This window comes from Mesoplodon densirostris, chromosome 2 (assembly GCF_025265405.1).
Source record: "Mesoplodon densirostris isolate mMesDen1 chromosome 2, mMesDen1 primary haplotype, whole genome shotgun sequence".
In the NCBI taxonomy this organism is placed as follows: domain Eukaryota; kingdom Metazoa; phylum Chordata; class Mammalia; order Artiodactyla; family Ziphiidae; genus Mesoplodon; species Mesoplodon densirostris.
The window spans coordinates 91,510,616-91,530,778 of record NC_082662.1 but is presented as its reverse complement, the minus strand read 5'-3'; the positions used below and the strand labels follow the sequence as shown (position 1 = coordinate 91,530,778).

The 20,163-nt window shown below is 37.1% G+C and overlaps 1 protein-coding gene across 3 annotated transcripts in view; it reads left to right on the top strand.

Annotated features, from left to right (window-relative positions):
- The first annotated feature begins 3,629 nt into the window (after nucleotides 1–3,629).
- DPH5 (diphthamide biosynthesis 5) overlaps nucleotides 3,630–20,163 on the top strand; it is a 37,618-nt gene continuing 21,084 nt past the window's right edge. Inside the window, exons 1-4 of one of the 3 annotated variants that reach the window (XM_060085709.1) lie at nucleotides 3,630–3,781; nucleotides 4,542–4,699; nucleotides 12,292–12,416; nucleotides 19,216–19,324. In XM_060085709.1, coding sequence (XP_059941692.1) covers nucleotides 4,565–4,699; nucleotides 12,292–12,416; nucleotides 19,216–19,324 — 369 coding nt within the window. In that variant the 5' untranslated portion in view covers nucleotides 3,630–3,781; nucleotides 4,542–4,564. Of the gene's footprint in view, nucleotides 3,782–4,187; nucleotides 4,320–4,541; nucleotides 4,700–4,733; nucleotides 4,787–12,291; nucleotides 12,417–19,215; nucleotides 19,325–20,163 lie in introns of those variants that run through there. The other 2 variants (XM_060085701.1, XM_060085719.1) reach the window with 2 other exon arrangements.

The window sequence follows — 20,163 nt, the reverse complement described above, 5'->3', positions numbered from 1 at the left end:
TCTGGGAACAGCTTCAGAGTAAAATAATACTCTCTATTCACAATAAGGTCAGATGGAGTTTACTCAGTAGCCCTGATATCTTCTTTTCAAAAGACACACAATGAACTCAAATAGGAAAATTGATGGATGACTCCTTTCAGATGTAAGGTAATTACAATTTGTTCATAATGTAATGCAGTGTCTCAACTACGTGTTATCACTTTAATATAAAACTACTGTATGATGTGTTTATGACAATGGAATGGAAAACCCATCAGTATTAACTTCTTATGACTATCTGCATCTCTTTTTCACATTTTGTGACTTCTGCTTGAAGGTCTTAGATTAGCTATAAGAAGAATTTCTGACAGTGAAGGTACTAAAAATGTGTTATAACAAAGGTTTTAAAGCATCTTAAAGATCTTTCAGGAAAGGCATGAATGTTTACCCTCAGGGATGATTTGGTATTGTCCTACATAAAAGGAGAAATAGAAAGCAGAAAACTCTTCAGGCCCCCCCATGTATCCTTGTTATTCTTTACACTAAAAAGGCTTATTCCCCTAGAATAATGGCTCTCTATAACCATGCCCCTCTCTTCTGCTACATAGAAATTTCATATTTGCTATGACATTAGAAATAAATATTCTATTTGCTTTCATTATCATCAAAATAATGTTAGTGTTGATTAAAAACTAATTTGAAACTGTTTTAAAGAAAAATTCTCAAGGCCCTGCTGAAATTAGATGAAGAAATGATATCATTTAATCAGCTATATGCTTAGGTATGTATGTTTTGTTAATCTGTTACCTAGATGAAGGGTTTATCTTTCACGCAGAATGCAATCATATGTGTGCTTATGTCTGTAACTCCCTTGGAAATGCAACAAAATAATAACATGGGTTGATGGCTGAGTGGGTGGATAAATATATGATTGAAAAAATACGGCAAAATGTTAAAACTGTAGATCCTAGGAGGTCACTGTATGGACACTTACTGTAAAATTGTTTTAACTTTTCTATATATTTGAGATTTTTAACGATAAATTGTTGGGGAAAATGCAATCATACTTGAAACCTGTTTTACATGGCAAGGGAGAAACCAAATCACACAGAATAATTCTGCAAAAAAAGATGAGACCAGTTTTTGCCGCTTATATTGAGTTGAGGAGGAAAAGGACTGCCATAACACCTTTATCAATCTACCTCCAGAAAAGTCCTCCAAATCCACACTGCTATTGAGAAATGAAGGCAGGCAGAAAGGTTGGTTTGTTCAAGAATTCTATAGTGAAAGTAAGTTCCTTTAACTGAATTTTGAAAAGTAAGACTTGAAATTACTTCTGTATCTAAAAATACAATATTTCTTTACCTACTCAGAATAACTTCATTTTCAATATAGATTTCCTGAAAGGAGATAAAGTATACCTTCCTTTGGATTACTAATTATTCTTTTTGGCAATGCCCTTTCCCTGTGAAGCTGTTTGAAATCACTCAAAGAAAATCAAAACAAAAACATGTTAAAAAATGACCAGTACATTGGAAAATTTACATACTAAATATGATATCATTTAATCAGCTATATGCTTAGGTATGTATGTTTTGTGTGTATAAAGTATATGTGATATGTGTCATAAGCCTTTCAACATAAATGACTTTCTAAAGCGTCATAAGCAAGGCATCTTTATGTTTGATAATTCTATCGATGATTTTTTGGTAGTCATCAAAAGCATATCACTCCCTGCATTTTGTAAAGACAGAAAAAGACATCATCTCAAAGAAATTGCTCAGCTAGTAGTGGATAATGACCTATTTAATAAAGATTTATTGAATACCTACCATGTGCCAGACACTGTGCTAAGGCTTAGGGATGAGAATATAAATAAAATACAGTCCCTGACTTCATGAAATTTACGGTTTGGTAAAGAAGATACACAATTACAAAACACTTAAATTGACCAATAAGTATATGTGTGGAGTGTTACTGTAAGAAAAAGGAGATACCTAACCTAGCTGGGGGATCTTTGGGACTGCTTGCTGAGTTTCGTCTTAAAGAATGGGTAGCAGTGATTTAGACAGGAGAAAATGGGAGAGGGTATTCCATGCTGAGGTGGCCGCCTGACTAAAGGCACAGAGCAGCATGTTGTTGGCACAGAACTGTACTGCTAGAAAAAATTTCATGGTATGTAATGGAGACAGATGAAGCTATGGAGATAGGCAGTTGTCATATCATGGATGATCTTGTGGGATATATAAAGGAGCCTGGACTTTCTCTTGGCCTGATAAGGATTTAGAAGTGGAGTGACATTTTCAGATTATATCTTAGCTAGATCTCCCTGGCTCCTGAGAGAAGGATGAATGTGAGGGAGACATGGTGAGCAGCTGCAGGAGTGACATAATGAGGACCTGAATCAAGATTGTGGTGGTAGGTATGGTTTCTACTGAGAAAGGCCAGCAGATTGTCAGATTAAAATGTGAGGTGATTTCCAGGTGTCTGGATTGGATAAGAGTCAATAGATAACAATGTCTTCCCATCAAAGTAGATAACACAGAAGGAAAAGCCAAGTTGAAAGGTGATGGATTCAGCTTTGGATGTGTTGGATTTGACATGCCTCTGGGTTATCTAGATGATTTCCAGAAGGAAGTTAAATACAGGATGCTGAGGAGGAGGTCTGAACGGGAGGTTGAAATTTGAGTCAGCCAAACAGAGAGGTATTTGAAATCGTGAGACTGAATATTCAGGATTTTGTTTTTGTTTTTGATTTTAGCCATTCTAATAGGTGTGTAGTAGTAGCTCATGGTGGTTTTAATTTTTATTTCCCTAATGTCTAATGATGTTTTGCATATTTTCAAATGTTTATTTGCTATTCATATAACTTCTTTGGGGATGTGTCTGCTCATAATTTTTCCCCATTTAAAAAATTAATTTGTTTTCTTATTATTGTGTTTTGAGAGTTCTTTGTATGTTCTCAATATGTCTTTTTCTACCAGATATATACTTTGCAAATATTTTCTCCCAGTGTGTGGCTTCAGTGTTTTCTGAAGACCATAGTTTTTATTTTGTTTAAGTATTTTTTCATTTTATCTTTTCTGCATCATGCTTTTGGTGTTGCACCTAAGAAATCTTTGCCTAAGGTCACAAATATTTTCTCCTGTTTTCCTTTGGAAGTTTCAAGTTTTTCACTTACATCTATGAGACATTTTGAGTTTATTTTTGTTTATTGAGGAATGGATTGATATAATGTGAGTGGATAGAACCAATCTCTAAGAGTGTACACAATAAGAAGGCCGGGGAGAAATTCTGGGAGAAAAGATAAGCCTAGGCTAAAGGAAGTGGAGTTGAGCAAATAAGACACAAGGCATTGTCGGAGAAGCACAAGGAAAACTCTGAATAATCAACACGGTCTACTGAGATAAGCAATGGAACTTGTCTTCTGAACTTGGATGAGGTCATTAGTGACCTTAGGAAGAGCATATTCAGTCAAAACAAATCATTTCGACATTGGAACTTCATTTAACCAACCACTTTAAGAATTCCCCCTGTGGAAGCATTGGGACGAGGCCTGAAATCCCTGAGCATTCTTAAAGGTCACTTCTCGGGGCACAGGAGGGTCCTGGGCTTCCCGACACTGACGATGACTGAGACAGATTCCCGTCACGCCCCTTGGGGCACTCCAGAATGAGGTCTTGGGGACAAGCCCAAGGAACCACCGCCCCGCTGGGAAATCTGAACTAACACTCACCGACGAGTTCGCCAAGCTGGCAGCTCACGAGGGAAGCAGCTGGTGAAACTACGGCCAAATGAAAAGGCGAGGATGGGAACATGCGCGCTTGGGCAATCCCGGGGCAGACTAGGGAAACCCCTTCCACCCGCCACCCCCTAGTGTGTCTGGAGGAGGAGAGGGGGAGGGCGTGGGGCTCCTCGGGCCAACTTTGCGGCCGGCTCTCCTCGCGGGCGAAGAGCTCCTGCACTTAGCCGGTCCCAGGCTGGGGGCTTAAACATAGGAGATCGCGGGCAGGCCTCGTCCCTTCCCAAAGGTCATGCTGGGGGCACTGGTCAGACTCCCTCCGACCAGCTGACCTTTCGCCTCCCCGCCCCAGCAACCTCCGTATCATTCTTAGTCGCGGCGGGACAAGGTCCCGCGCCAGGTGCCGGAACGAGCCGTCACTTCCAGCTAGTCGTAAAGTGCCGCAAAGCGCAGCGCCGGCGCTTTGCGGCGCCGTAGGTGAGGCTGCAGCGTGGATCCTTGCTCTGAGCAAATCATCCGGTTGGGCAGCTGCTTCTGGGAAACCGCGGCAGATAGGAGATTGGGGAGGACGGTGACCCAGCTACGATTCTCTCAAAGGGTAATTGCTCCTAGGTTTGTGTAACAAGAGAGAAAGCGGGTAGGGTTGTTTATAAACAGTACAATCCTTATTTAAAAGGCTTGAAGTAAGGTTCTTAAACCTCCCTCCTTGTGACATGCCGTCCCTCATGCTCTTTTGGTTTTCGTCTAAGTATTCATCACTAGATTTTAGGCATCTTCCATGTAGCTGACACTTGATTTTCTTATTCATTTCGTTTTGCAGTCGCCCTACCCCTGGACTTTGAAATGCTTTACATGATCGGTTTGGGCCTGGGAGATGCCAAGGACATCACAGTCAAGGGGCTGGAAGTTCTAAAACGCTGCAGTCGAGTGTATCTGGAAGCCTATACCTCAGTCCTGACTGTAGGGAAGGAAGTTCTGGTAGGTGCTTCAGGCTTTCCAGCCTCCTGGGAAGAAGGATATTTAACAGCTGATTTTTATTACACCAAGCTGAGCCGAATTTTTCAGGTCTGTTGGTTCAAACCCTTTAAAACACATGCCCTGCTTGTTATTAAGAATCTGAGGGGTACAAAAATGGAAATAACACCCTAACCAAGTGACTTGGAAAATGAAAGGGTGCTTTTTCTTACTTTACAAGTCTAATTGTGTAGCTTTCTCCATTAAATAGGAAAGTTATTTTACACTCCTGGGGATAATTATCAGAATCCCGTATTTCATGAGATAGCCAAGAAATCCTTTCTGAGTTGAGTGCTAATGAGGTGCTGACACAGCCTTAATGAGTTGCTTATGTATTCAGGAACCAAGCTGAAAACCTCCCCCCTTTGAAGTATTTCCATAGGGAATGGTAATCACCTTTCTGTCTGTATCATATCCAGAGAGATCTAACCTTTGAATAGACATCTCCCAGTAAGGCTTATACCCATACACTTGGATGTATTGAGTCAGCCTGGAACTTAGTAACTGTAGAATTTGCTAGTGTATCATATGTTTACCTGGCTTTGGTTAAGGGCTCAGTAAATTTTGGAGGAGGGGTCAAATTCAGGTTCATTGTCAAATTTCAAATACAATGTAAATTAAGATGAAAAGGTTGATGGCCATGTTATAGGAGGAGGGAGAACATTTTAGGATTGTCTGGTCTATCAAGTCTTCCAGAGAAAAAGGTGACCTAGAGAATTTCAGGTCTTCTGGCCTCTCAGATTCACAGCCCAGAGAATTCTGAAGGTCTCAGAGTTTCTTTAAAATCTTAAAGAAGGACTGCTAATTGATTGGCCATGCGTTGAAATAAAAGTTGTGTCTAATGACCAGCTTTGATTTGTTGGCTCCAGTTTATTAGGATGGAGCTAAAATATCCAAGCTCAAGACGATAGAAATGTTCCTCTCTTAATTAGTGATAAAGGATAATTAGAATGAACTTAAAATCTTTTTAGAGAATATAGACAAATCAGTAGTTTTATAGAATTGGACCTGGTTTTATGTCTTTGCTCTGTGACATGTTAATATGTGACCCTGGACAAGCCCTTTAACTGTAGTTTCTTACTTTGTAAAAAGAGGACAGAAATGCCTACCTTATAGGATTTTAGCATAGCGTCTGGCACAGAAGTGTTCAGAAAACATGAGTTGTTAACAGATACATTTCCAAACGTCTCTAAACCTCAGTTTCTTCATTTGTCAAATGGAGATAATAATCAGTTGGAAGGCTATTAAGATTATATCATTTATTAAGATGATGTATTTGAAAGTGCTTTGCAAATTTAAGTGCTAGCTAAATGTTAATTTTGGTTGCTATGATTTTTTTAAAGTATTATTTTATTTTTCCAAAAACATTTTTGTAGAGTTACTACATACAGGGTCAAGATCTGGGGCTGAGCTCAAACTCACAGGTAAATTATATGTACTTTGTTAAGGTACTAGAATTCTATTCCTCAACAATAAAAAGTGCTAATATTTTTAGAACACTTATTATGCACTGTTTTAAGCACTTTACATGTAGAACAGGATTATTACTCTTTAATTACTGTTCGCAGTTTTAGAGGCACAGAGAAACTTGTCCAGGGTCATACAGACAGTGAATGATAGAGCCAGAATATGGGCCAAAGCAGTCCTCAGTTGAGATCCACCACTTTTGACCATACTGTGTCTCTGTACTCTTAGGGATAGATAATAGCGTCACAAAATATAATGTCACAGAACACCTACAGAGAAGTTAGAATTCAAGTAAAGTGGTCAATCCTGGATCCCTCCCTGTCACAAAATTCCACTGACCTGCTCTCCATGAGCCCCTCTGGGTCCTCAATTCATGTTCTTCCCTGAACAACTTTCCATACATCAGCCACCTTAAATGAATCCTTTCTGGAATAAAGTAAGGTATAAATAAATACAATCATGCCTTATATTGCCCAGTAAAATTTTAGAACCACTTTATCTTCAGCCACTTTCTTTCTTCCTTTAATTTCTACCTTTTCTTTCTTTTTTAAACAAATTACTTAAAAAGTTGTTAAGATGTGCTCATACAGTCTGGTCTCAATAACTCTAGATAGTTATTATACAGTGAAAAACAGATGGGAAAATTCTGTTTTCTGTAATGAATGTATGCTTTCTTTTATCACTAATTACACAAAATAATTTTTTTAAAAAAAGGCACACATGGATGTTGCTAAAGAAATCTAGAATTTATCTGTTCTTACATTGAAAGCTATTATTTTCAAATTGCCAGATGGGTAGTATCGTTTATATATTCCCTATTATTCAGAAGTTAATTAAACTAGAGACAGTGAATCCAGGAAAGAGTTTTAGTTTTGGTATATACAGTTTGGATTTCTTTAGGCACTTTCTGTGGCTAAATTATTATCTTATGTGCCTATTTGATATAACGCACCTATATACGTTATACAACGAGATATAAGCTATGATCTTTGTTCTTTGGGTCATGATTCATCTGCGTTTACCCAGGAAAACTTAAATAATACTGGAAGATGTAAATAACAATTCATGACAGTAGTGGAAGAGAGAAACTATAAAATTATATTGCTGACAAGAACTTGATTATTTTATCTAAGCCAACACTTTTTCACCAATTAAGTAGTAGAAGCTATCAAGTAGCTACTAGGTATTAATTACAATTGGGGTACATGTAAGAGAGAAGGTCACTTCAGGCTGTGCTGATCAGGGAATACTATGGAACAGATGGAATTTGAGCGATGTTTTAAAACGACACATCTCAATTGTTTTGTTTTGTTTCTTTTGTTTAAATCATGGTCCAAATACAAAATGGTAATATTTGTGTAGCTCTTCACGATAAATGGAGGAAGCTGCTCATGGCCTGCGAGGGCTAACTTTGGGGCCCTAGCTATCCTGCATAAAGCAGAGGAGCTCATTCATCTCTGCTTATCTATGCCTCATTTGCAGTTCTGTGAAGTCCTGCAATCAACTAATGTTCTGTGTCCTTGGGCAGTCATTTAAATTTTCTTTGCTCTTTTTCTTATCTGTAAAACAGGAATAAAAATAGTGCCGATGTCATAAATTGTGGTAAGGATTAAATGAATTCATATGCATAAGTTCTTAGAAGAGTGCCTGACCACAGAGTAAGCCCATTGTAAATTTATTATTACAGATATTGTTATTATAGATGATATTTGATAAGGGGAAGAGCGAGAGACAGATATTACTATAGATAAGATTTGGTAAGGGGAAGAGAAAGAACATTCCTTGCTGAAGAAAAAATAATAGTGAGCAAAAGCAGGGAGGAGAAAAACAGATATTTGCTATAACTTGTTCTTGGGCAACACCAAAATAACATTCATTTTCCTCTGGTATATCTTTTCCCTCTTTTTTTCCTTCCAGTTTTATTGAGATATAATTGATATACAGCGCTGTAAAAGTTTAAAGTGTATAAGTGACATAATGATTTGACTTCTCACATCATGAAATGATTACAGTAAGTTTAGTGAACATTCATCATCTCATATAGATACAAAGTAAAAGAAAAAGAATTGTTTTCCTTGTGATGAGAACTCTTCGGATTTACTCTCTTAACAACTTTCATACGTAGAGTATGGCAGTGTTAATTATATTTATCATTGTTCCTTCTCTTTTCTTCCTAACCTGCTTCACCTGGGTATACCAGCCAACTCTGTTTCCTTGTCCTCCTATCTAACTGCTGTGGATTGAGATTGGAGGCATAGGAGAGAACAGTAAAGAACTTTGCATTGAGAAAAATGAGGCCATCAGCTATGACCTTTATTAGCTTCCTATTTATCCTTGCCCTGAATCTGAATCTGTCCTCCCTCCAGTCTCAGAAAATGACTTGTAAGATGAGGTTCTCTTCCTGTTCAAGTCTAATGCCATCTAGATGGGTTTTCTTTCAAACTTCTTCTCTCCATTCCTCTGGAAACTTACTCCTGTCAATTATTCTTTCTTCTTTATGTTCGATCTATATTAATATTCTTTTGTCCTCTCAAGGGTCAAATACAGTTGACCCTTGAACAACTTGAGTTTGAACTGCACAGATCCACTTATATTTGGGTTTTTTTTTCCATAGTAAATACTACAGTACGACTTGATCCGAGGTTGGTTGAATCCACGGTTATGGAGGAATCACGGATATGGAGGGCTGACTATAGGTTATACTCAAATTTTTGACTTTGTGAAGGGTTGGCACCCTTAACCCCTGCATTCTTCAAGGATCAAGTGTATTGTCCATTCTGAAAACTCTCCTTTTTTAAACCTGTTTTCCCCATAGTTATTATTCTGTTTCTCTCTCCTTTTTCCAAAGCTTTTTGAAAAAGCAGTATACTTCTCTTGTCCCCCCGCACCCCCTTATGTCTCAAGACTCCTACAAGCTGACTTCCATTTCTCTGAAATACTTCTCTGTTTATTGAACAATTATTTAGTAGCTGAGAACTCCAGAGGATAGTATTGAATTCTTGTCTGTTTTACTTCTTTTGACATAGTGGACTATTCCTTGAAACCGACTTTCAAGACATGGCTCTCTATTGGTTTTATTCCTGCTTTTTCATTTTTCTCAGTCCCCTTTGTAAGCTCCTTATTTTTCCATTCCTACTTTAAATGTTAGTGTTTTTGTTTTCTTTTTAAGATTTTGTTCTTGCATGTGTTTCCATATGCTACTTTGAGCCTCTACTCTTCTACTTTTTGACTAGGTAATATGTTAAATAGTTTGAAACTCAAAGATACTAAAAGGTATATACATCAAAAGATTTCTATCCCAGTTCTTCCTTCTTGAGGCAATCATTACTAATTTCTTGTGTATCCTTCCAGAAATACCCAAAAGTAATTTTAACTGTTAGTTTTTACTTTCTTCCCTATGTACAAAACCCACCAATGTAAAACTAAACGATTTTGAGCTTTACCTTCATTTTCATGAATGGAGAAGATTAGGACTGAGATTATATGAAAACTGTCTAATCAATCATTGGATAATATATAGTATAAATTTAAAATCATTTGTTAATTGGTGCTGCTTGTTTTTTAAATTTTCCTTTCCTGACCCTGACTAGCTTTTTTTTTTTTTTTTTTTTTTTTTTGCGGTATGCGGGCCTCTCACTGTTGTGGCCTCCCCCGTTGCGGAGCACAGGCTCCGGACGCGCAGGCTCAGCGGCCATGGCTCACGGGCCCAGCCGCTCCGCGGCACATGGGATCCTCCCAGACCGGGGCACGAACCCGTATCCCCTGCATCGGCAGGCGGACTCTCAACCACTTGCGCCACCAGGGAGGCCCCCCTGACTAGCTTTGATGTTCCTATAGCACATATAATGTGGTAGTTAATTCCCCGCTAGACATTATGCTCCATAGGGCAGAGGTCATGTGTGTCTCATTCACACTGTTTCCCAACATCATGCATAGAGCTTGGCATGGAAGTCGTACACAGAAATATTTTTCAAATGAGTGGATGAACGAATACATAAATAAGTGATTAAGATAAAAATAATGTAGTACCAGTCTATTTCTGCTTTAGCAATCTCTTCCTTTTTTTAAACATTCTTTTTAAAGAGGATCAACCTTTGATTATATTGAGGTGTTAATGTGTGTTTCTCTTTAAGGAGGATGTTTTAAAAAAATAAATAATCTGTTGTTTCAATTAGTTTATGAAATATTTCTTGGGTTAGGGTAAGTGATAAATATGAAGTGATCATGATAAAAGTCTTGAGGAGAGAGTGGGTTTTCTGTTGTTAAGTCATTTATAAAATATTGGATAGGATTACTGCCAGCATTAACCTAGTAACATGTGACTCCTTGATTTTTAAGAAATGTTAGGAGTTCAGAAAAGAACATTGTTTCCTTCAGTTTTCAGTAATCATATGTGTGTTCTCTTACATATGTTCCACAGCTGTTTGAATATATATAAATAAATGTTTATAAATGTTCCACAGCTGTTTTTTGTTTTTTTGTTGTCTTGTTTTTTGGCTGCATTGGGTCTTTGTTGCTGCACGTGGGCTTTCTCTACTTGCGGCGAGCGGGGGCTACTCTTGGTTGCAGTGTGCGGGCTTCTCATTGTGGTGGCTTCTCGTTGCAGAGCACAGTCTCTAGGCGCGCAGGCTTCAGTAGTTGTGGCATGTGGACTCAGTAGTTGTGGCTTGCAGGCTCTAGAGCACAGGCTCAGTAGCTGTGGTGCATGGGCTTAGTTGCTCCACAGCATGTGGGATCTTCCCTGACCAGGGATCGAACCCGTGTCCCCTGCATTGGCAGGTGGATTCTTAACCACCGCACCACCAGGGAAGTCCCCTCTACAACTGTTAAGTTTATTGGGCTTACAAAATTAAAGTAAGATGTATAAAAAGGAAGGATTAAGAAAAAATATGTGGTACAAGTGAAAATAAAACATTTTCATCTATGAAAACATCATTGTCACTGGGAACTTCTGGAACATTATCTCTAAGAAGATATTCAGAGAAAAGGAAAGAATCTTTTTTCACATTTGAGGAACAGATTCTAGTTAAGTATTAGGAAGTAATTATCACAGTTGGAACTATAGCCTTTATCTTCAAATACTTAATCATTTGTTCATTTACTCATTTGCTTGACAAATATTACTGAGTAGCAAATACTCTTCTATTACAGCAATCCTTATAACTTTTGACATATGATATAATCCTTATGACAAAAATAAACTTCTCAGCATGTAGGAAATAGTATTATTTATCTGTGCATCCACTTTTACTATATTTGAGTTCTATTCAATATATTACTCCACAGGAAATCAGTTATAAGATTCATGACCTTGCATAATAGGTTGTAACCACTACCGCATGACCACTAGCACACTCTTACTTCCGTGCTGCCATTCCAGTTAAGGTCAGCCTCCTGGGTTTGTGCTTTAGAGTTGAACTTCTGGGGATTCGTTCACAAAGCAGTTTGTATGGAGACTTCTTATATATTTAGAATTCTTTTCTTGCTCCTGCAACTCTGCCTTTTTTAGCAGGAACTAGGAAATACAGTTTTAAATTAGTCTTTCCTGCAATTATGCAGGAATGTTTGCTGGTTCTGTAAACAACTAAATCTTAATTTTCTACTGTTTCTCATTGAAATTATCTTCTTTTTTAGTCAAGGTTTCATAGATTTCCCAAGGAAAATTTAATCAAACCCAACTACCATGTATGTGTATAATTATTGTTTAATATATTTATTCTGCAGTACTGTGTTTCTGAAGTCAGGCTCATGCATACATGTTCTCTATTCATCCTACAATGTTCAGCCTGGTCTATTAGACCCAAATTTAGAGGTTAATTTAAAATGCAAAGAGCCTGAGGTGTTAGGAGGTCTACCTCCTCTTGGGATATTAAGATAGCCCCAAAGACAGAGTTTAATTGCAACATGATACAGAGGGCTAGCTCATTGAAGAGTTGTATTCAATGATCTCTGTTTGGATGGTTGCCAAGATTTGCACAGGCCCCAGACAAAGACTGTTTTGTGTGTGTGAGAGAGGTGTGTGTGTGTGTGTGTGTGTGTGTTGAAATGGTCACCTGTGTCTCATTTTTATATTGGACTTAAATCTATAGGAAGAGTTTTATGGAAGAAAATTGATTCTCGCTGATAGAGAAGAAGTGGAACAGGAAGCAAATAATATTTTAAAGGATGCTGATATCAGTGATGTTGCATTCCTTGTAGTTGGTGATCCATTTGGGTAAGTCAAAGGAGATATTTTGAGTTTTAATTTATTTACTTTTTTAATCATTAAGAATTCTTTTATTACATTTAAAACTTTATCTTCCAGGTCCTGATAGGGGACTATTTACCTAGGCGCTGTCTAAAATTTTGTAGTTTAAGCTTTCATTATCTTTGAGATTAATGAAGAAAATTTATTTGGGAAGGATGTCATCATGTATAACTTATATTGATTATCAAGTGTCAACTCTAAAGTTTATATCGTTGCTTCAGCTATATTTTTAGAAAGTCACTTAGGGCATCAAATAACCTAAACTAGTGTATCATTATTAAATAAGTATATTACATTATCAAGAGTTGTAACTGCCATTTATTTTGCAGGTAAGTGCAAGTATCTTCTGCTTGCTTTGTCCTAGGCTTTTTTTTTCTTTTTTAATCATCTGCTATTTAGCAATACTGTTGTCACTTTACTTGCCTTGAATTTATCATTTATTAAGCCTCAGATTTCAATTTCTTATATCCATTGGGAGCTCTGTTCTTCCCCATTACTAAAAAGATGGGCTTATACTTGTCTAGCCAAGCATCATCAATCTCTAATGTCAAGCCAAACAGAACAGTTCTTTTTCTCCAGCTGGTGACCCAGGATATATGTCACAGGTTTAAGGAACATAAGGACAATTAAGTCACTGTGAGCCCACCACCAAGGATATTTTTCAGAACAATGGAGTTACATGTGCATGTGTCTGTCAAAGAGAAAGTAATTTATATCAATATGAGGTGCCAGAGATTATGTATCATTATTATACTTAGTTGCAAATGGTATCCAGTCACTGATGAAGTCCAGTAAACCAATGCTACTTGAAGTGAGATTTGCAGGCTATTGCCAGCCCACAAACTTACCAGTCCATGATGAGATAACTACAGAAATTGAAAGTAAGCATTTAGAAACTTTTATAGCAGTTTTACAAAATAATTTTAACTCTGCTGAAACTAATAATAAAAATTTGGAGCATGTATTTTGTATTATTTTATATTTTATTTTTCTAATAGTTAATTTTTTTGCATTTTACAAAACTAATGTTCCGTGACAATTTAGAACTTAAAAAATATTGGCCTTTCACACGGTTTGAGAAGCACTGCTGTTGACTTTTGTTTTACCATGTTTTTCATATCCTTTCATTCCTTTCATCTGTGGCAGCCACTATTCTACCTAATCCAAGCTCTCATTATACTAATTTAATATAGTAGCCGTTTACCTGGTCCAGGTGTAGATCCTTAACTCATTACCTATGCTGTGATCAAATTCATGTTTGTAGATCCACAATTTTAAAATCTCACCCGGGCTCAAAATTAGACTATTATTAGCTCCATCATTGGCCAGACATGAAAAATACTGTCTAGCCTGCTCTTCTACTGGTGTCCTGCCAGTCTTGTACTGAAACCCACACTCACGCCAACCAGTTTGCCCTTCCCTGATCGTCATGCTTTCTCACCATCACGCATTTGTTCAAACTGTTTTCCTCATCTGTGGTGCCCTTTGCCGTTTCTGACTGTCAGAAACCTACTCATTTTTCAAAGCCCAACTCAAACATCACATTCTCTGTGATATTGTTCCTAATTAACCCAACCAGAAGTTATATCTCTTCCTAACTGCTGACATATTATTCATATTAGTTTTCATATATTACTTCACAAAGTATTTTTTTATTTGAATATTTACTCTTTAGATTTGTAGGCTGTCCTTCACATTTTTATCTCTCTAGCTTCCTTCACAATACTTGGCTTATAGTAGACATCAATCAAATATTAATTGAAAGAATTGTTAATATTTTGCCTGAGGTCATGACAAAGGAGGACCAGGTGTATTTGGACTGACATCCATTCAGCAAATATCTTTTGAGCACCTATCTCATGACAGGCATTCCTATGTGCTGGATATATATTAGATGATAACTCATGGGTTTACAGTTTAGTAAGGGAGACTGACATTAGTTGAAGAAAAAATAATAAATTAAAAATAAATCTGTAAAGAAAAAAAAATAGAGACTAACAGGAACAGACTTATTTATGCAGGGTCATATGGAAAATCCTTCATGTGGAGGTGATATTCAAGCAGGTATCTAAAAAGTAAAAGGAAAAGCAGAAGGGAAGAACATTCTAAGCAGAGGGGAACAGCAAGAATGTATTCAAGGAACTGAAAGGCCAGAGTGGTTGGAGCTCAGTGAGTGAAGGAAAAAGGGACCTGAGAAGGAGTTAAATAGATAGGTGGGATCCAGACATGTAAGGCTTTGGAGGGAGTAGGGATTTTGTTTGAAGTACAGTGGTAAACTTTTAGAGGATTATAAGCAGCAAATAATCACAATCTCATTGACATTCTTAAAAGATCACTCTAAATGCTTGGGTGAGTGGGTTTTAGGGAGGCAAGGGTGGCTCTGGTAGAAGAGAGAAAAAGACAAACTGCGAAAAATTTAGAAGGAAAAATGCTCGGATGTATATAGTAGATGAGGAAAAGGAAAGAAGTAAGTCTTCAAGGATTCTGGCTTTAGTAACTGAGTAGTTGATGATGCCATTTTTTGAAATGATGAAAACCAGCGGGAAAAAGGGCTGGGAGAAACAAGAATTGGTTCTGGAAATGTTTTAAGTTTTGGATGTCATATAGACAATTTGATATCTGCTACTGGAGCTCAAGGGAGGATTTATCCTGGTCATATGACTTTTGAAGTCATCAGTATCTAGATGGTATTTAAAACCTGAGTAGTGGATGGAATCACATTAGGAAGGAACAAGAGCAAGAACAGAAGACCTAGGATGATCAATCCCTAGGAAACTGGCATTTCATGGTCTCTCAAGAGCAGAGGAGGAGGAAAACCGATAGAGTGTGTTGTCACAGAAGCCAAGAAAAGAGAATATTTTAGAAAAGAAAGAGTGGTCAGCTTTGATGTACTGCTGAAAGGTAAAGTAGAAGATGAGTGTGTGTAAACTTACCTACACACACTTACCTTACACACACTTTTTATAAAAATAATCATTAATTTGATTTAAAGTAAGCTTTTAAAAAATAATATAAATGCCAGTTATAAGAAAAGTGTGTGTAAACTTAAAGGCTTTATTTTATGGAGGAGTTGGTGCTTGAGCAAGGTCTGGTTTAATAGTTGAAGATTGTGGGGTAAGATTGTGGGGTAGGATGGGGGGGGTTGGGGTGGAAGGAGGGGTGGAAGGGAAACTTCAATGTAAATGAAAAAACTGAGGCCCAGAGAAAGTGCTGTGACGCTACTCAGAATCCTTCAGTGACTTCGTGGCCTTAAATCTTTTAACAGTCTATCTACTTCTTCCTTTGACTACTCTTCTTTTTGACTGTGGTAGAGCCAAATTGTATAACTTTGCCATTTTGTAAATGTTTTGCAGTATTCGTTTTCCATGTCTTTGCTCGTGCTTTTTCCTTAAACAGACTGTTGTTCCTATTTAGTGAAATAGTAGATTCTTTAAGACCCAGCTTAGATGCCACCTCTTCCATGAATCCTACCTTATTTTATTCAGGAGTAAGTGCTTTTTTTTTTTTTTTTTTTTTTTTAACTTCTAGCCAGTTAATTTTCCCTATGTCAGTGACTAATCATATATAACCTTGTATTTGGATTTATGTAATATTTACTGTAACTGTAGTTATTTTTCATTTATCCACTGGATTACTGTTGGGATATAGTAGCTGGAGACAGGTGGTAAGGAATGTGTAAATTTTAATTGGGCCTTGAAGAATTAGAATTTGAATTAATTAAATGGATAAACCAGGAAGGCAATACAGAATGCAACAAGGCACTGAAATTCTTCCATGTATATATAAGGCCAAAAAAATGTGCTTTGTTTAATTTTAAGCCCCTTTCTACTTATTTGAATAAAAATTTCAAAAAGAAGGGAAAATTGTTTACTCAATCTTAAATTCTTTTTTCTAATTTTTAAAAATTTTCTAATATTTTAAAATTCTAATATTTAAAAAATATTTTAAAATTTATTATTTTAACCATTTTTGAGTGTACAGTTCAGTGGCATTAAGAACATTCACATTGTTGTGCGTCCATCAGAATCGTCTATCTCCACCAATCTTAAATTCATGGAGAAGGTAATTGAAAGTAAGTTAAGTCAGTTGGTGTAGTTCTCATCTTTGCCCTTTTTTTTTTTTGTGGTATGCGGGCCTCTCACTGTTGTGGCCTCTCCCGTTGCGGAGCACAGGCTCTGGACGCGCAGGCTCAGCAGCCATGGCTCACGGGCCCAGCCGCTCCGTGGCATGTGGGATCTTCCCGGACCGGGGCATGAACCCGTGTCCCCTGCATCGGCAGGCGGACTCGCAACCACTGCGCCACCAGGGAAGCCCCTCATCTTTGCCCTTTTATCTAGGTTATTAAAAGGAGTGTGGAAGTTAATCACATAAATAATGTAAATGACTCTAAAAATGTTCTCCATCAGTAGATCTGACTCAGTCATGTGAGAGATGACAGTCTTAAGCTTTCTGTCCCCATAAAGAGCAGTTGAACAGGGTCATCATTAAACAGATTCTTTCTGGACTTCCCTGGTGGCGCAGTGGTTAAGAATCCACCTGCCAATGCAGGGATCATGGGTTCGGTCCCTGGTCCGGGAAGATCCCACATGCTGCGAAGCAACTAAGCCCATGCACCACAACTGCTGAGCCCGCATGCTGCAACTACTGAAACCCGTGTGCCTAGAGCCCGTGCTCCGCAACAAGAGAAGCCACCACAATGAGAGCCCACGCACTGCAGCAAAGAGCAGCCCCCACTCACTGTAACTAGAGAAAGCCCACGCAACAACGAAGACCCAACACAGCCAAAAATAAATTAATTAAAAAACAAAAACCAAGTTCTTTCTAAAGATGGTTCTGTTTTTATTCCATTTGCTATTTTAATATGCTCTGTAATATGTTCATGGTACACACACACACATACACACACACAAATATACCTTTATTCACCTGTCTCCTATGTGCCTGAACGTGGATCATTTAATTGCTTCCATTCTGCAAATTAATGTTGTTATAAAATAAAATTTAAAATAGACATACTGAGTCTTATACATTCAAATTGTCACCTTTATGAACTTCATTTTATTGATTCCATTGATCACAACATTCTTGAATCTCTTTTGAAATTGCCTTCAGAGCAATTCCAAGTATATTATTAAGAAACATTTACTATTTCTGGGCATGTGGCTCTATCTAGAACCATATGTGTGTGTATATAAGTATATATGATTTTAGATAGAGCCACATGCCCAGAAATAGTAATAAATTTGTCTTTACACATGGCAGTGCACATACGTGCACATGCACGCACACACTTTCCCAGTCACTACAATGAAACATTTTCATGAGCCATGGACCTGGAGGAATGCCCAGTATAAGGGTGTTAAGCCCATGGTTCGTACAGTTCTTTTCTTTTTTTTTTTTAATGAAACAATATAATCTAGGTAATTGTGATGATAAAATACCAATTTTATCACAGTTTTTCATAGCAGTAATCTGAAAGGCTAATTTAATCACATTTATATCAGTTTCACAAAATCAAATCACTTTGCCAGGTCATTAAATCTTCATAGTACACCAACCACATCTGGTCGTTTTAAATGAACTTGTGATAAAAAGAGAATAATTTTAAACCAGTTTTTCTTTCTGCTCATCTATTTAAATAACTCACCAAGTAACTAATTCAGTTTTCCCTTAGCTTACTGTTAAATAGTGAAATTCTGTTGAAAGTGATATTAAAAGCTTATAACTGGCATTTATATTATTTTTTAAAAGCTTACTTTAAATCAAATTAATGATTATTTTTATAGTAGTTTGTATTTTATGTGTGTGATTTAAAACAGCCTTCCCTGGTGGGCATTCTTTAATCTGTTTCTGACTGCCTCATGGGGTGAAAGCCCTTGATCTTCCTACTTGGTATGCATTGACCAGTTGACAGGTTCTGCTTGTTTGTATGTAGTTTCTCAAACATGCTAATGTTGCTTTCCCCAGTAGGGCCTTGAGTTTTCATCAAGGGGGAAAAATGCCTTTAATAATGCAGTTCTAAATTGATATGGGGTTAGGTTTCACAGTATCCATATTTATATTTACATGTATTCTCTCTTACCCCAATCTGTCTAATTATAATCGTTAGATCTATCTCAAAAAAGGGAAGGCAGCAGGCAGAATAGGCACACCCTTACACATACTAATTATGCACAGTAACAACCAGGCTGAAAACAGTTATAAATAAAATGACTGCTAGACAGATAAAATCCAACTAGGAATATATCAGTCAGAACTCTGATCTACAGGCTGTGAAAATGTTCTGTAAATTGTGCCTTATACAGAAACAAAGCCTTCAAAATAGAGCAGAAATCAAGGAGGAAGTCTAGTGCCATAATTTGGAACTCTGTAGCAGAAATTTTAAGAGTTTAAAGGGACCCTAAGACCAAAACATTTGAGAATTGCTATTCAGGAGTTCGGTTGCTGAGTAATATTCCACAGATGTCTTTTGCAGGTGTTAACAGGACGAAAAGAGCAAGTTAAAAGTTCCTTTTTTTCTGTAGCTGCCAAGGTTGCTTTAAGAGTGTTAAAGGTGCCTTTCAACATTGTACAGGGCCTGTGTAAACTTACACTTTTCTTGCCCAGAAGCCCAGATGAAAGTGTTACGCAGATGCCTCGAAATATTTGAGGGAAAGCAGTGTCCTTGACCCTTTGATTGACTTGAGCTCATGAAATGCTGTGGTTTTACTGTCTTAAAAAGTCAGCCGTGGTTAGTTTAATCCAACCTGATGTTTTCTCACTACAGAGCTACAACACATAGCGATCTTATTCTGAGAGCAACGAAACTGGGAATCCCTTACCGAGTTATTCACAATGCTTCCATAATGAATGCTGTAGGCTGCTGCGGTTTACAGGTAATACTACAAAAGAATGGGGTTTTATTAATGGTATTTAGCAAAAATGTTTTAGTTTTCTGCAAATTTCCATAGATTTTATTGTATTTCATGAATTATAAGACATTATTATTTTATATAAGACTGTATTAAGTTTTTTAATACTAGATTTTTTTATAATAATTTTCCCATAGCTTAGACTTCTTTTCCCCTCACTGGAATAGATCATTGAAATTTAGCTAGAGAAAGATTTTAATTTTATATCCAAATTGTAATATACAAAAAAGGGAATATAACCAAATTAAATTGGTTAAGTATTCCTAAAACCTTTTAAAATTATTCCAGATGACTTACTCTGCATTGCTGAGGCCCATGTTTTTCCACCCAATATTGTTTTCTGTGCTATTAAGAGCACGGTGATGCAGCATTTCTTAAAATAATCCATGAAAGAGCTAAAAGCCAGTGATATTAGGCTTTTAAGCCAGCTTTGCAATTATTGATATGTAAAGTTAGTTGTTTTTAGCCCAGAAATCTTGGTTCTGAGGAGTTAAAGGAGCATTCCATAACTGTTTAATATTTTCTTCCAGGCTGCTGACATTCATTTTACAAGTTTGATATCTGTGTTCTGATGTTCACACATATATAATCCATGACAGTTGTGACTGCTTGTGGCCAACAGTAGTTTTAAGACTTTATTGATTGTTAAGACACATTCCTATTTCAGGTGTATTATAAGAGGAAAAAATTTGCATCTTAGAGTGTATGAAATAGGTATTTCCCAATATATCTTACTGGAATGCATAATTTAAAATAGCTGTTTACAAAGTAAGGGACAGCATGAACTGAGAACTGTTGGCATG